The sequence below is a fragment of the Heptranchias perlo genome, chromosome 8 (genome assembly GCF_035084215.1).
Source record: "Heptranchias perlo isolate sHepPer1 chromosome 8, sHepPer1.hap1, whole genome shotgun sequence".
NCBI classification, from domain to species: domain Eukaryota; kingdom Metazoa; phylum Chordata; class Chondrichthyes; order Hexanchiformes; family Hexanchidae; genus Heptranchias; species Heptranchias perlo.
In genome coordinates, this window is record NC_090332.1 from 52,804,832 (window position 1) to 52,822,033 (window position 17,202).

At 43.5% G+C, this 17,202-nt stretch overlaps 1 protein-coding gene across 11 annotated transcripts in view; it reads left to right on the top strand.

The window, feature by feature from the left end:
• LOC137324615 (AT-rich interactive domain-containing protein 1B-like) overlaps positions 1 to 17,202 on the top strand; it is a 648,069-nt gene that overhangs the window by 572,373 nt on the left and 58,494 nt on the right. For 9 of the 11 annotated variants that reach the window (XM_067989102.1, XM_067989107.1, XM_067989106.1 and 6 more), the window contains one exon: positions 10,925 to 11,057. The exons of 1 other annotated variant lie outside the window; for it this stretch is intronic. In XM_067989102.1, the coding sequence (XP_067845203.1) occupies positions 10,925 to 11,057 (133 nt within the window). The remainder of the gene's footprint in view (positions 1 to 10,924; positions 11,058 to 17,202) is intronic. One more of the 11 variants, XM_067989104.1, reaches the window with a different exon arrangement.

Genomic DNA, 17,202 nt, shown 5'->3' on the forward strand with positions numbered 1-17,202 from the left:
CCAATGAAGTGCTTTTGAAGTGTCGTCACTACTGTAATGTAGGAAACACGGCAGCCAATTTGTGCACAGCAAAATCCCACAAACAGCAATGAGGTAATGACCAGATAATCTGTTTTAGTGATGTTGGTTGAGTGATAAATATTGGCCAGGACACGGGGGAGAACTCCTCTGCTTTTCTTCGAATAGTGCCAAGGGATCTTTTACATCCACCGGAGAGGACAGACCTCGCCTCGGTTTAACCTCTCATCCGAAGGACGGCACCTCCAACAGTGCACTACTCCCTCAGTACTGTACTGGATTGTCAGCCTAGATCTTGTGCTCAAGTCTCTGGAGAGGGACTTGAACCCACAACCTTCTGACTCAGAGGCAAACCATTGTTGCATGTAAGATTTTACAATATCCAACATGGATTTAAGCTTGAAACCGGTTGCTTGGGATGCATTTATTATTTGGATCCACTCAGAATTTTTCATTTTCAATCATTTCACACAGCATCTCTTTACTGAATTGCAAAGTCCCAGCTGGGCCTGCAAACGGGAAGCATTCAGCACACAAAATTCCACCAGCAAGTTCAAAACTCGAAGAACCAAATAGTTGTGCTGCTGGCTGGGATTTTACAAGCAGAGCCTTCCAGTTTGTAGCACACAGCTGGAGCTTTGCAATCCACATTAAGGAGCACTGTGCATATGGACTGAATGTAGAAATTTTGAACGAATCCAAAATGTTAAATACATCCCAGCAGTTCACTTCAAATCTAAATTCATGTCAGATCAGTTGCAACCCTTGTCTACAACAGAAAGAGCCTACCTCAGATCTGCCAGGCTTTGATCGGGCGTGTCCTGGAATGGGCGATTCGTCTCCCGAGCGCTGCTGCTGGTGACCTGGGAACAACAGCTCTTGTATGCGTGATTCACGATTGCGCAGTACCCTGGCTGTCGTGGCTTGCAGCCAATCAGCAATCCCTGGCTCCTGCTGGTCACCTCGGTGCTGCAAACACGGCTTGCTGCACTTCTGGTGAAGTTATGTTGGTAGTGAAGGGAGCCGCTGTGGAGTGTGGAGTCCAAGAGAGAAGTTACGGTGGTGGAGGTTACATCCATATATTAGTTAATCTGTAAAACTTCAATGTAAATGATATGAATTGAGTATTGCACAAAGAAAAAGTAGGAAAACAATGTCCTAATTAAGTGACCATTATGTGTGTTTTTCTGATTGGAAGGCTGTTTCCAGTGGGGTTCCGCAGGGCTAGTACTAGGTCCCTTGCTTTTTGTGGTATTTATCAATGATTTATACTTAAAATGTAAGGGGCATGATTAAGAAGTTTGCAGATAATACAAAAATTGGCTGTGTGGTTGATAGTGAGGAAGAAAGTTATGGTGAGCTAGAGGGTACAGAGGAGATTTACGAGGATGTTGCCTGGACTGGAGAATTTTAGCTATCAGAAAAGATAGGATAGGCTGGTGTTGTTTTCTTTGGAACAAAGGAAGCTGAGGGGAGATTTAATTGAGATGTATAAAATTATGAGGGGCCGAGATAGAGCCCCTCAGAGCAGAGAGGTCAATAATCAGGGGGCATAGATATAAAGTAATTGGTAGAAGGATTAGACGGGGGTTGAGGAGAAATTTTTTCACCCAGAGGTAGGTGGGGGTCTGGAACTCACTGCCTGAAAGGGTGGTAGAGGCAGAAACCCTCATCACATTTAAAAAGTACTTGGATATACACTTGAAGTGCTGTAACCTACAAGGCTACGGGCCAAGAGTTGGAAAGTGGGATTAGGCTGGCACAGACACGATGGGCTGCATGGCTGTAAATTTCTATGATTATTAACAGACACAACGAAAACTGACTCTGGATAAATTTAATTCTGTTTTGTGATTTGAATTCAAGTGAGGGAAGTGTGAGTTCTAAGGCAGGATTTAAATTCAAAACCATGCTTATGCCATAAGCAAGGGTTAAATGTTACTAAATACAAGAATTCCTGCTCCAAATAAATTCAGTTAGCATGTTAGTGAAGCAGCTTTTGACTCAACTGTATTTTTCTGCCAACTCGGCTTTCACCAAACTTGACAATTTGATCTTTCCACTAGGGTTGCCAACCCTTCTGGATTGTCCAGGAGTCTCTGAGTTGACGGTTGCTCTCCTGGGCACTGCTGCTAGCAACCGGGGAGAAACTTTACATCTGCAGATCACAGAACTTCGCGGCAGCGCGCCTCACCATCTTACCTGGCTCCAGGAGGTTGTCTTACTGTCTCAGCCATTCCCTGCCTCCCAGAATCGGCCTGGAATTTCTTTGTAGCTGGTCCGCACTTCCAACAAAGTTATGATATGGAACACGACCAGCCACAAGGAACTTCCCTGCCTGAGAAATTCAACTCTCTTCTCTGACTAACAATTCCAGCCTGCAGCATTCGTGATCTAGTCATCAAGATCAGTAAGAGCAGGGTGAGGAGGGGAAGCAGTTGATTTGTCGTTTAAATTTGACCTGGTCTCCAGTGACTGAAGGAGGGAAGGATGGAGAGGGAGACACAAGTCATAACCCCTGGTTGGACTAACCTGGCCGGTGGGAAAGGAACAGTTCATGTCAGCCTGTGCTGTGCACTGTTGTATAGTGCGTTTTATCACAGAAGTCAGGCAGCTTTGGTGCTTCTACCTGAAGCTGGGCTTCAGCGGTGGGGTGTGAGAATGAGTGAATTGAATTAGTTTGGTTTTGGTTTTGGTTTTATGTATTATTTTTATAACCTGTGTATTGTAAAAAGTCATAAAATTGTACGAAAACTTTACCTAGAAGTTACTAATATCGATTATGTCTCTGTTGAATCAGTGGAATTTACTCGGTGTTTCTCATTGCAGTCGATACTGTAGAAACATCACAGGAGTCGTTCTTATTTAAACATTACTTACCCTTAATAAAAAAAAACAGAAAATGCTGGAAATACTCAGCAGGTCAGGCAGCATCTGTGGCGAGAGAAACAGAGTTAACGTTTCAGGTCAATGACCTTTTATCAGAACTGGAAGAAGTAAAGATTTAACAGTTTTTAAGCAAGTGCAGAGCCAGGGAAAGGGTGGGGGGAGGAAAGAACAAAAAGGAACATAGGTCTTTGATGGGTGGAGGGTAGGAGTGATTAAATAGCAAAAGGGATGATGGTGCAAGGCAAAGGGGGTGGTAATGGGACATGTCAAGAAACAAAAGATGAGCTGTAAATGGCAACAGCAGCACCATTATCAGCACCTACTGTCCTCAAAACTTTCTATTTTGTGTTCTTTGAGTTATAAATCATGCTGGTCATCTCACTAGCAAAAACAAGAAGTCTAATATTTTATTTGGGGCTTGGTGATATTGAGACACTCAACTAAGGTAAAAGGAGTAACATTTGCAAACAATGGGCAAATGTCATGTGATGTGAGCAGTGTCACGTGATCAAACATCACATAATCAAATCTCCAGGAATACATCAAACAAGAGTTGGCAACTGTAGCCAGGCAGCAAGCAAAACTGGCGTCTTGCCTACAGCGCAAACAGATGTGGCAAACCTGCAGCTCCGAACTCCTGAAGCCATCTGCCCCACTCCTTAAACCAGGACCTCCAGTATAATAGCAGGGCTTTGCATCACCAGTGGTCTATTCCCCTCCCCCAACTCTCAGCCCCAACCAAGATTTATAGAGGACTCCTGAACCAAACCCTGGTAACACCTGCCTGCCTTCAACTGAATGAACATTCTTCTCCCCTTCCCCTGAAGACCATGAACCAGGACACTCTAGAACCTCGCCCCCCCCCCCCAATACAACTGCCTCTCCATCAGCCCCATCTGTCAAATGCCAGACACCTCAAACAAATTCCAAAAAGAAACTTGACCTTCTGCCCTCCGATGCCCCAAGCATAACCAAAAACCAGTGGAAATAGTCTCTCAAAACATATCCTTCGTTTTTAATTTCTGTTACTTTTGAAATTCTTAATATGTTTAATCTATGATTTTCCCAAAAATTTACCATGACACAATTCACATTGTTTGTCTCCTCTACCTTTGTCCTTTTTACTATTTGTTTGCCTTTATTTCTTTCTCTCTCTCACACACACTAGGATATTTTGAAATGAGGACTGCCACACTGATTCACATGTACCACCAGTGTTTTCTCTTGCTTCTCTCCTTTCCAATTGACTTGTGGCAGATGCTTCATTTGATTACCCAAAATCCACCTTCCTGGTAGTAATTTTTTTTCGTGCTACCTTCTTTCCCTCCCCTACTAAAGTTGCCACCTCTTACTGAGTTTTGCTTCCGTGGGTACCAGGAGCACTCTTGATCACTCACCCGAGTGGTCGTATTTCATATGTAAGTTTAGACATTGTCAGCAGGCTAGTTGACTGTGTTCTCATCCAACGACCACTCATGCACTTTCCCCAAAGGTTTCTGCATAGTGCTGCCTGGCTGAAATATGCTAACACAATCAAGCCTTCTGACCAGTTTGGCTTATTGTTCCTACTATGTAGTGCCTTTACCCACTAGGCTATGGGGAGTAATTTCTAAAAAGGATGGAGAAAATTTGACAAATAGAATAGAAGGAATTTGATTTTCTTCTCTAGTTTCGCTGTTCTTTTTCCATTATTTTTGCAGCAGTCATCTGCTTGCATTAGAGCAGGCAGTCTGAGGTATAGATTCCACCACAGTTCTGGAAGTATGAGTCACCTCTAATCAAAATTAACTGGAATTTGTTTTCTTTTCAAGAAAAGCCACATACCCCTGGATACAGGATGAATTTTAACAAAGCATGTCCGTCTTTGCCAGTAAGCTGCCCAAACACATTTCTCTTGTTTACTGACAGGTGATGTCACTGAAATGTCATGTGTTGAGATGGGGAAATCCCAAGAGCAAGGTAAATTAGATGGGAGGGGTCTTGAATATAAACAAAAATTACCGCCAAATGACCTCTGATCATTGCAGATTAACTGCTGGTCCCATGACATTTGGCTCCTAAAACTGGGGCAGTGAATTCATACTGAGTAAATTATCTTCCCAGCATGATAGCTGGCTATACAGTCTGAAGTATGTGAGCATACTTAACCTCCAGAACCCTTTACTTTGTTTATTTTAGTGAATACATTGTAGCTTCTGGCAAAAGGTAGGGAGGGATATCCTTGCAGTGTGCCAGCTCTTTGTTAGAAAGGATTTAATGGTCTGATTTCACATGTTCTGAAGTAAAAGTATTGGCAGGGCATAAGGGATTTGTATGAACGAATAGAAGTCGATTAAGCTTCTCCTGCCCAGGGCTCCTGCTCACTAACTAGGGAGGTTATTTCCAAACATATTTTTCTATTTAAACTGTAACAAATTAAACCCAATTGATTTAATCAGTCCCAGATCAGTATTTTAAGGAATAAGCATAAGAAACCATCTACAATTATTATCTTTATCATGGGAATGCAAATAGTAGTTCTCAGATCATGATCTGCCTTTTACATGTTTTATTTTTTTTGGAGTTTTCCCTTTATTCCATTGGCAATTTCCATGGTGCACATGAGAGGCACACACCATAGCAAAGAAACAGGAAATTTTATAACGTGTCGCCGTGTGTCTGAATCATAACACCAACACCCAGCATCTGATGTGCAGCCTAGTGTAGCTCTTCTTTGCAGGACATAGAATCTGTGGAGGATTTTCCATAGATATGATCTCATTCATGTGGTGCTGAGATTGTCAGGGATGGAGCAGATCACAACCTTTTTTCACTGAATGCTTGCCTCCTTTTTTTTCCTCTTTAGTGGGTTAGAAAGGAGGCTTCAAGGTGTAATTGGAATTTATTGGGCTATGTACCACATTTTATCATAGTAGTGTCACAGTATGTTATAACACAGAAGAAGGCCATTCAGCTCATCGTGCATGTGCTGGCTCTTTGAAAGAGCTATCCAATTAGACCCACTCCCCTGCTCTTTCCCCATAGCACTGCAAATTTCTCCTTTTCTAGTATTTATCCAATTCTCTTTTGAAAGTTGCTATTGAATCTGCTTCCACCACCCTTTCAGGCAGTGCATTCCAGATCATAACAACTCGCTGCGTAAAAAAAAATGTTTCCTCATGTCGCCTCTGGTTCTTTTACCAATCACCTTAAATCTGTGTCCTCTAGTTACCGACCCTTCTGCCACAGTTTCTCCTTATTTACTCTATCAAAACTGTTCATGATTTTGAACACTACTGTCAAATCTCTTCTTAACCTTCTCTGCTCGAAGGAGAACAACCCCAGCTTCTCCAGTCTCTCCACATAACTGAAGTCCCTCATCCCTGGTACCATTCAAATAAATCTCTTCTGCACCCTCTCTAAGGCCTAGAGATCCTTCCTAAAGTGTGGTGCAAAGAATTGAACACAATACATAGAAACATAGAAAATAGGAGCAAGAGTAGGCCATTCAGCCCTTTGGGCCTGCTCCGCCATTCAAAATGATCATGGCTAATCGTCTAACTCAGCTTTTCCCGCTTTTTCCCGATATCCCTTGATCCCTTTAGCATTAAGAAATATATCTATCTCCTTCTTGAATATATTTAATGATTTGGCCTCCACTGCCTTCTGTGGTAGAGAATTCCACAGGTTCACCACCCTCTGAGTGAAGAAATTTCTCCTCATCTCGGTTCTAAATGGCATACCCCGTATCCTGAGAATGTGACCCCTAGTTTTGGACTCCCCAGCCATTGGGAACATCCTCCCTGCATCTAGTCTGTCTAGTCCTGTTAGAATTTTATATGTTTCGATGAGATCACCTCTCATTCTTCTAAACTCTAGTGAATATAGGCCTAGTCGACCCAATCTCTCCTCATAAATCAGTCCTGCCATCCCAGGAATCAGTCTGGTAAACCTTCGTTGCACGCCCTCCATGGCAAGGATATCCTCCCTTGGATAAGGAGACAAAACTGCACACAATACTCCAGATGTGGTCTCACCAAGGCCCCGTACATCTATTTTTAATAGACTCTAGCATTTTCCCCACTACTGATGTTAGGCTAACTGGTCTGTAATTCCCTGTTTTTTCTCTCCCTCCTTTTTTAAATAGTGGGGTTACATTTGCCACCCTCCAATCTATAGGAACTGTTCCAGAGTCTGTAGAATTTTGGAAGATGATCACCAAAGCATCCACTATTACCAGGGCCACTTGCTTTAGTACTCTGGGATGTAGATTATCAGGCCCTGGGGATTTGTCAGCCTTTAGCCCCATTAATTTCCCTAGCACTACTTTTTTACTAATACTGGTTTCCTTCAGTTCCTCCCTCACACTAGACCCTTGGTTCCCTAACATTTCTGGGAGGTTATTTGTGTCCTCCTTTGTGAGGACAGAATCAAAGTATGTGTTTAATTGTTCTGCCATTTCTTTGTTCCCCATTCTAATTTCCCCATTTCTGACTGTAAGGGACCTACATTTGTCTTCACTAATCTTTTTCTCTTGACATATTTATAGAAGTTTTTACAGTCAGTTTTTATGTTCCCTTCTAGTTTACTCTCATACTCTATTTTTCCCCTCTTAATTAATCGCTTTGTCCTCCTTTGTGAATTCTAAACTGCTCCCAATCCTCAGGCTTGCCGCTTTTTCTGGCAATTTTATATGTCTCCTCTTTGGATCCAATACTGTCCCTAATTTCTTTTGTAAGCCACGGTTGAGCCACCTTTCCTGTTTTATTTTTGCGCCAGACAGAAATGGATAATTGTTGTAATTCCTGCACACATTCTTTGAATATTAGCCATTGCCTATCCGCCGTCATCCCTTTTAGTAAAGTTCCCCAATCTATCATAGCCAACTCGCACCTCATACTTTCGTAATTTCCTTTATTCAGATTCAGGACCGCAGTTTCGGATTCAACTACTTCACTCTCCATCTTAATGAGGAATTCTATCATGTTATGGTCGCTCTTCCCTAAGGGGCCCCGCACAACAAGATTGTTAATTAATCCTTTCTCATTGCACAATACCCAGTCTAGGATCGCCTGTTCTCTAGTAGGTTCCTCAACGTATTGGTCTAGAAAACCATCGCGTACACACTCCAGGAATTCCTCCCCCACTATTATTGCTAATTTGGTTTGACCAATCTATATGTAGATTAAAGTCACCCATGATTATAGTTGTACCCTTCTTGCATGCGTCTCTAATTTCCTGTTTAATGCCCTCCCCTACATCTCCACTACTGTTTGGGGGCCTATAGACAACCCCCACCAACGTTTTCTTCCCCTTGGTGTTCCTTAGCTCCACCCATACAGATTCCACATCGTGATTTTCTGAGCCAGTTGGGGCCTAACCAGTGTTTCATAAAGGTTTAGCAAAACTTCCTTGCTTTTGTACCCTATGCCTCTAGGATCCCATATGCTATTTCAACAGTCTTTTCAACATAGGAACAAAAGAAAGAGGAGTAGGAGTAGGCCAGATGGCTCCTCGAGCCTGCTCCGCCGTTCATTCAGTTCATGGCTGATCTTCGACCACAACTCCACTTTCCTGCCTGATCCCCATATCCCTTGATTCCCCTAGAGTCCAAAAATCTATCCATCTCAGCCTCGAATATATTCAATGACTTAGCATCCACAGCCCTCTGGGGTAGAGAATTCCAAAAATTCACAACCCTCTGCATGAAGAAATTCTTCCTCATCTTGCTCTGAACGGCCGCCCCCTTATCCCGCGACTCTGCCCCCCTAGTTCTAGACTCTGTAGCCGGGGAAACAATCTCTCGGCATCTACCCTGTCAAGCCCCCTCATAATCTTATATGTTTCAATGAGATCACCTCTCATTCTTCTAAACTCCAGAGAGTATAGGCCCATTCTACAGATTTGTGTAGGTGCACACTAGGTCTCTCTGTTCCTGCACCCCCTTTAAAATTGTACCGTTTAGTTTGTATTGCCTCACCTCATCTTCCAACCAAACTCTATCACTTCACACTTCTCTGCGTTAAATTTCATCTGCATGTGTGTGCCCATTTCACCAGTCTGTCTATGTCCTCCTGAAATCTGTTACTATCCTCCTCATTATTTACTACATTTCTGAGTTTTGTGTCCTCTGCAAACTTTGAATTTATACCCTGTATACCCAAGTCCAAGTCATTAATATATATCAAAATATATTAATATGTATCATGCTAATGTTTTACGTGTTGGATGGGATGTCAGCCTGTTTATACCATTGAATGTTTCTTCCTGTAGTTTTTGGTATATTGTAGAATGAAATGTGTAATTATTATTCATAAGAAAAAAAGGTGGAAATAGTAAAACTCAAAATATTTTAATATGTGTTTCACATGATTAGGTAAGATGTTGATTAGTTCATTTTGTGGGGTTGGGTGGTCAATATCCAGTTCAAAAGCTATTGGGCCGGATTTTGCTGTGGAAAATAACGGTGAGACTAACAGCGCTCAACATTATTTATGCACAAATCGGACAGAAATTCGAGCGAACATGCGCAGTTAAACAAAAATCCAAACATTGCTGTCCAAGATGCGCTGCCCCTCAGTAAACTACGCGAGAACGGCATTTCGCCATCTGGTTCCCCATTCATATGTATTTGAATGGCATGAAGATCCTGTACTGACGTCGTAGATATGGACTGAACTCGCAACAAAAAGTTTGGGCTTGTCCATTCCAGTCTAAGTATCCCTTTAACGGTGTGGTAAGTCTTAATTACTGCCAAACAACCTCCCTGGCACTGAAAATTAACTTTTACAAGTGTAGAGTCTCATTCCTTCAGCTTTTAATTATTGTTGGAGATTTTTTTAAAAAATTTAATTACTTTTTTTTACTTTTTCTCTTTTTTTTATCTCTCGCTCTCTCTCTCAATCCAATCTTTCTTTCCTTCTCTTTATTTTGCTTTCTGTACCTGATTTGACATTGAATCCGCTATTCTAACTTACACTTCCTAGTTCAGACTGTGCTGCTCATTAACGATTCTTCAATCTGATTGGTTAAGGAGATACACAGCCGCTTGTCCTGTTCACACAGGTTCCAGATACCCTGTAGAAGGCGCTGCGCTGTTTGGATGTTTGGCTGACAGCAACTTGCTGTGCAAAACCCCATAGAAAGCGTATGGGCAAGTGCAAGTCTAACAAACAGCTACTGCAGTTCATTCATCGTTCACAGCAAAATCTGGCCCATTGTTTTGTCAACCTCAATTTTTAGCAAAATAGGTCAACATATGATATGTTTGGTATGAACTTGTGCTTACAAAATTCCTAGACCTGTCTGCCTTTACTTCTGCTTTTCTTTTCTCCCTTCATTCTCCCGCGAACCCTTCCTCCCGGCAGCCCCCCCTTCCCAAAACAGTCAAATCCTTAAGTCGTCACCGCTAATTGCAGCAGTTCTCTTGCAATGGACTTATAAATGTATGTTCTAAAAGGGGAACTGATCTTTATCTTACTATTCTCTTTCATTATTTGTGCAGTTTCTTGAGTATTTTTCTCTTTCTAACATTGATCTGCTGCTGGGGCCAATTGTCTTCACATAGCCATTTTCAGTTTGGAGAGTAGAGTGGTACTAAATGCTCCTCAGCCACTGGCAGTAACACTTGGTGATTGGGCAGTAGGAGAGATTGTTCAAACAAGACATGTTGGTCGTTTCCTGCTGCCCAGTGTGGCATTTTCCCTCCATGTGATGCTCCAGAAAGCAGCCTCCAAACTCTGAAGCTTCTTGCAGCTTCAGAAGATAAGTGTGGGACTGTTGTCTGATTGTAAGGCAGGTATTCAGACACAAATCTCTCAGGAAGCTTGATTGTTTGTGTGAGGAAATAAGACGTGGAGTGTAGTTTTTCATTATGTAGAAAATCTGTTCTACACTGTGAACATTTTCAATAATAAGGCACCAGAATTATTTAACACAGATTGGCAGGCATTGCTTAGTAGTTGTAAAGCCCCATACAAACCAATTAATAGACTCACAAGCAATATACAATACAGAAAAAACTCTTCTCATTTTATAGCAGGTTCAGGTTCCTTGCAAGGGCCGCAGACGCCACAGTCCACCAGCAGCTCAATGGCAGAAGGCGGGGATTTGAAGCCGCCAACGCCTGTATCAACACCACATGGACAAATGGCACCCATACAGGGGAACAGGTATGGATAAAGCAAACCATCAAAATGTTTTTTGTTGGTATTGCTTAATGAGAAATTGATTAATTTTGCCAAGATAGAAAAAGTAGAAGCACTGGTATAAGCATTATGCTGACCTTTGGAGTGCTGCAGACAAGTCAGATCGTCGATTTGAGCTGCTGAAGCCATGGGCAAGATATCCTGTCCTGCAGTAGTGTTTACTGGAATTTTAAAAAAATTGTTAGAATAGTAGGTTCACCAGGATGATACCAGGGTTGGGAGATATAGTTATGAGGAGAGACTTGAGATACAAGGACTATTTGCGCTGGAGCAGAGAAGGCTAAGAGGAGTCTTGATAAAGAATTTTAAAATTATGAAGAGTTTTCTAGAGTGAATAGGGAAAAACTATTTACTCCAATTGTTATGATCTGGAATGCACTGTCAGAAAGGGTGGTGGAAGCAGATTCAGAAGTAACTTTCAAAAGAGAATTGGATATATACTTGAAAAGGAGAAATTTGCAGGGCTATGGGGAAAGAACAGGTAAATGAGACTAATTGGATAGCTCTTTCAAAGAGCCGGCACAGACACGATGGACCGAATGGCCTCCTGTGCTATATGATTCTAATTGGGGTTTCAATGATGAAGGATCATCAATTCAAAATTATCACTGAGAGTGAGGAGAGAGGTTGGGGAAAATTTTTAACACATGGAATGCTTTGCTACGAGTAGGTTGTATTTGTTTGAAAAAAACAAGATAGAAAGGGAAAAGGAGAGAGAATACAGAAAAAAGGAAATCGAAGCTGTGTTTAATTCATTTTCAACATAATTGGACTGCAAGCTGAAAACTTTCCGAAATTTTTTAAAAAGCCAGAAGATTTCCTGGATCTGGAGCACCTTAAGGATTAACATTAAATGGCTTACTCGAAGAACCATCCATATAATAAAAAAATCTTATATCTGCAAGCACTTCCTGTCAACTTCTTACCATTATGAATTCCTATGTGCACATTTATAATAGAAGCTGACTACGTAAACTTGTCACACTGTGATAAACTCAAAAAAAACCTGGGTGAGCTATTAACAAATAAAACCTGACAAGCCAAAATTTTATGTATCATACACTTCATTGCTAGACTTAAGTAAGCCTAAATATTAGAACAGCCAAAAATCATGTAGACTGAATATTGAGGAATCCTTTGCACACCTAACTGAAAAAACAAAAGGACATCAAGCTTGTCCAAAGTTTACTCGGCAGGTTGGGGTTTAAGGTACTTCACTGCCTCATGCAGAACAGCATGGCAAATATAGTGTAATCAAATCAAATTGTGCTGTACTGCCATCTTATTTTTTTTTAAAACTTCTACCCTGAAATAATGATAACCAGTGACCCAGAACAAACTTAAGCATGTCATGTCCAATTAACCCCTTTAAAGTTTGACCATTATGGTTTGTCAAGTATGTCATCTCACAGTATTAATTGGAGCACTACTGTTGGGCTTCAATTCTCCGTGACTCCAGTATTGGTTGGGGTCACTGGATCCCTTCTATAAAATACAAGTGAAATGAGCGCTCAGCACTCTGTCTCTCGCTGGATGTCATAACAATTTTTCAGTTCCTTGGGACATTGACCTAGGCTCTAACTAGCTTAGAGTGACATTAGGCCTAATGTCAGCCAATTGAGCCCCTGCCTACCATAACAATGGTGCAAAAGTCTAGTGAATCACTGGCAAAGATTCAGTGTGTTACACTTTTTTCTTTTATGAATGCAACTTGTATCTGTTCAATCAACTTCAGCTGAAAGGATACAGTAGTCTGAGCCCTGAACTTCCCCACAGTCTCTATCAGGGCTACTGAGTAATTGCCCAACACAAGACATAATTCTATCACTAATGCCCCTTTAGGGAAGGAAACCTGCCGTCCTTACCCAATCTGGCCTATATGTGACTCCAGACAAACAGCAATGTGGTTGATTCTTGATCGCCCTCTGAAATGGCCGAGCAAGCCACTCAGTTGTAAAATCTCGCTACGAAAAGTCACAACAAGAATAAAACCGGATGGACCACCCGGCATCGGACCACTAGGCACTGGACACAACAAAGGCAAACCAAGCCCAGTCGACCCTGCAAAGTCCTCCTCACTAACATCTGGGGACTTGTGCCAAAATTGGGAGAGCTGTCCCACAGACGAGTCAAGCAACAGCCTGCCTTAGCCATACTCACAGAATCATAACTTTCAGCCAATATCCCAGACTCTTCCATCACCATCCCTGGGTATGTCCTGTCCCACCGGCAGGACAGACCCACCAGAGGTAGCAGTACAGTGATACCAGTCAGGAGGGAGTAGCCCTGGGAGTCCTCAACATTGACTCCGGACCCCATGAAATCTCATGGCATCAGGTCAAACATGGGCAAGGAAACCACCTGCTGATTACCACCTACCGCCCTCCCTCGACTGATCAATCAGTCCTCCTCCATGTTGAGCACCATTTGGAGTAAGCACTGAGAGTAGCAAGAGTGGCTCGGTAACACCACTACAGACCAAGCTGGCCGAGTCCTGAAGGACATAGCTGCCAGACTGGGCCTGCGACAGGTGGTGAGCAAACCAACACGAGGGAAAAACGTACTTGACCTTGTCCTCACCAATCTACCTGTCGCAGATGCATCTGTCCATGGCAGTATTGGTAGGAGTGACTACCGCACGATCCTTGTGGAGACCAAGTCCCGTCTTGGCACCGAGGACACCATCCAACATGTTGTGTGGCACTACCACCGTACTAAAGGGGATAGATTCAGAACAGATCTAGCAGCTCAAAACTGGGCATCCATGAGGCGCTGTGGGCCATCAGCAGCAGCAGATTTGTATTCCAGCACAATCTGTAACCTCATGGCCCGGCATATTCCTCACTCTACCATTACCAACAAGCCAGGGGATCAACCCTGGTTCAATGAGGAGTGTAGAAGAGCACGCCAGGAGCAGCACCAGGCGTACCTAAAAATGAGGTGCCAACCTGGTGAAGCTACAACACGGGACTACATGCATGCTAAACAGCAGAAGCAACATGCTATAGACAGAGCTAAGCGATTCCACAACCAACAGATCAGATCAAAGTCTGCAGTCCTGCCACATCCAGTCGTGAATGGTGGTGGACAATTAAACAGTTAATGGGAGGAGAAGGCTCTGTAAACATCCCCATCCTCATGTTCATGCTGGCGGAGTCCAGCATGAAGTGTTTGCAACCATTTTCAGCCAGAAGTGCTGAGTGGATGATTCATCTCAGCCTCCTCCCGATATCCCCACCATCACAGAAGCCAGTCTTCAGCCAATTCGATTCACTCCACATGATATCAAGAAACGGCTGAATGCACTGGATACAGCAAAGGCTATGGGCCCCGACAACATCCCGGCTGTAGTGCTGAAGACTTGTGCTCCAGAACGAGCCGTGCCTCTAGCCAAACTGTTCCAGTACAGCTACAACACTGGCATCTACCTGACAATGTGGAAAATTGCCCAGGTATGTCCGTGGAAAATTGCCCAGGTATGTCCTGTCCACAAAAGCAGGACAAATCCAATCCGGCCAATTACCACCCCAGTCTACTCTCAATCATCAGCAAAGTGATGGAAGGTGCCGTCGACAGTGCTATCAAGCGGCACTTACTCACCAATAACCTGCTCACCGATGCTCAGTTTAGGTTCCGCCAGGACCACTCGGCTCCAGACCTCATTACAGCCTTGGTCCAAACATGGACAAAAGAGCTGAATTCCAGAGGTGAGGTGAGAGTGATTGCCCTTGACATCAAGGCAGCATTTGACCGAGTGTGGCACCAAGGAGTCCTAGTAAAATTGAAGTCAGGGGAAAACTCTCCAGTGGTTGGAGTCATACCTAGCACAAAGGAAGATGGTGTAGTGGTTGTTGGAGGCCAATCGTCTCAGCCCGAGGACATTGCTGCAAGAGTTCCTCAGGGCAGTGTCCTAGGCCCAACCATCTTCAGCTGCTTCATCAATGACCTTCCCTCCATCATAAGGTCAGAAATGGGGATGTTCGCTGATGATTGCACAGTGTTCAGTTCCATTCACAGCCCCTCAAATAATGAGGCAGTCCGAGCCCGCATGCAGCAAGACCTGGACAGCATCCAGGCTTGGGCTGATAAGTGGCAAGTAACATTCGCACCAGACAAGTGCCAGGCAATGACCATCTCCAACAAGCGAGAATCTAACCACCTCCCCTTGACATTCAATGGCATTACCATCGCCGAATCCCCCACCATCAACATCCTGGAGGTCACCATTGACCAGAAACTTCACTGGACCAGCCACATAAATCCTGTGGCTACAAGAGCAGGTCAGAGGCTGGGTATTCTGTGGCGAGTGACTCACCTCCTAACTCCCCAAAGCCTTTTCACCATCTACAAGGCACAAGTCAGGAGTGTGATGGAATACTCTCCACTTGCCTGGATGAGTGCAGCTCCAACAACACTCAAGAAGCTCGACACCATCCAGGACAAAGCAGCCCATTTGATTGGTACCCCATCCACCACCCTAAACATTCACTCCCTCTAAGTCTATCTAAGTTTGCAGATGACACAAAGATTGGTGGCATTGTAAGCAGTGTGGATGAAAACATAAAATTACAAAGGGATATAGATAGATTAGATGAATGGGCAAAACTGTGGCAAATGGAATTCAATGTAGACAAATGTGAGTTCATCCACTTTGGATCAAAAAAGGATCGAACAGGGTACTTTCTAAATGGTAAAAAGTTAAAAACAGTGGATGTCCAAAGGGACTTAGGGGTTCAGGTACATAGATCATTGAAGTGTCATGAACAGGTGCAGAAAATAATCAAGAAGGCTAATGGAATGCTGGCCTTTATATCTAGAGGACTGGAGTACAAGGGGGCAGAAGTTATGCTGCAGCTGTACAAAACCCTGGTTGGATCGCACCTGGAGTACTGTGAGCAGTTCTGGGCACCGCAACTTCGGAAGGACATATTGGCCTTGGAGGGAGTGCAGCGTAGGTTTACTAGAATGATATCCGGACTTCAAGGGTTAAGTTACGAGGCGAGATTACACAAATTGGGGTTCTATTCTCTGGAGTTTCGAAGGTTAAGGGGTGATCTGATCGAAGTTTATAAGATATCAAGGGGAACGGATAGGGTGGATAGAGAGAAACTATTTCTGCTGGTTGGGGATTCTAGGAGTCGGGGGCACAGTCTAAAAATTAGAGCCAGACCTTTCAGGATTCTAGCTCAATTGCTAAATTTAAATGTGAGATAGATAGCTTTTTGTCAACCAAAGGTATTAAGGGATATGGGCCAAAGGCAGGTTTATGGAGCTAGATCACAGATCAACCATTATCTTATCAAATGGCGGAGCAGGCACGAGGGGCTGAATGGCTGACTCCTGTTCCTATGTTCCACCACCGGCGCACAGTGGCTGCAGTGTGTGCCATCCACAGGATGCACTGCAGCAACTCGCCAAGGCTTCTTCGACAGCACCTCCTAAACCCGCGACCTCTACCACCTAGAAGGACAAGGGCAGCAGGCACATGGGAACAACACCACCTGCACGTTCCCCTCCAAGTCACACACCATCCCAATTTGGAAATATATCGCCGTTCCTTCATCGTCGCTGGGTCAAAATCTTGGAACTCCCTACCTAACAACACTGTGGGAGAACCTTCACCGCACAGACTGCAGCGGTTCAAGAAGGTGGTTCACCACCACCTTCTCAAGGGCAATTAGGGATGGGCAATAAATGCTCGCCTTGCCAGCGATGCCCTCATCCCATGAACAAATTTTTTAAAAATAGAGTTCTACATTTTTCTCACATCACCATCTCTGCTTCCTGCCCTTTGGCAGAGAGGGGACAGAACTGCCAATTGGTGTTTCTACTGGTGACCCAAATGTAAGCTGGAAAAACCAGCCTGATTGAGCTAAACTAACTGGAATGAGAAGTGCCCTGAGGCTCACATTTGGGAGCCCCCTTTAGAAATCAGGAATGCAACTGGCTGAAGTAGTAGACTGATTCTTGATTGACCATAAGAACATAGGAACAGGAGTAGGCCATTCAGACCCTCGAGCCTATTCCGCCATTCATGGCAGATCAGTATCTTAACTCCATCTATCCACCTTGGTTCCATAACCCTTAATACCCTTGCCTAAAAAAATTC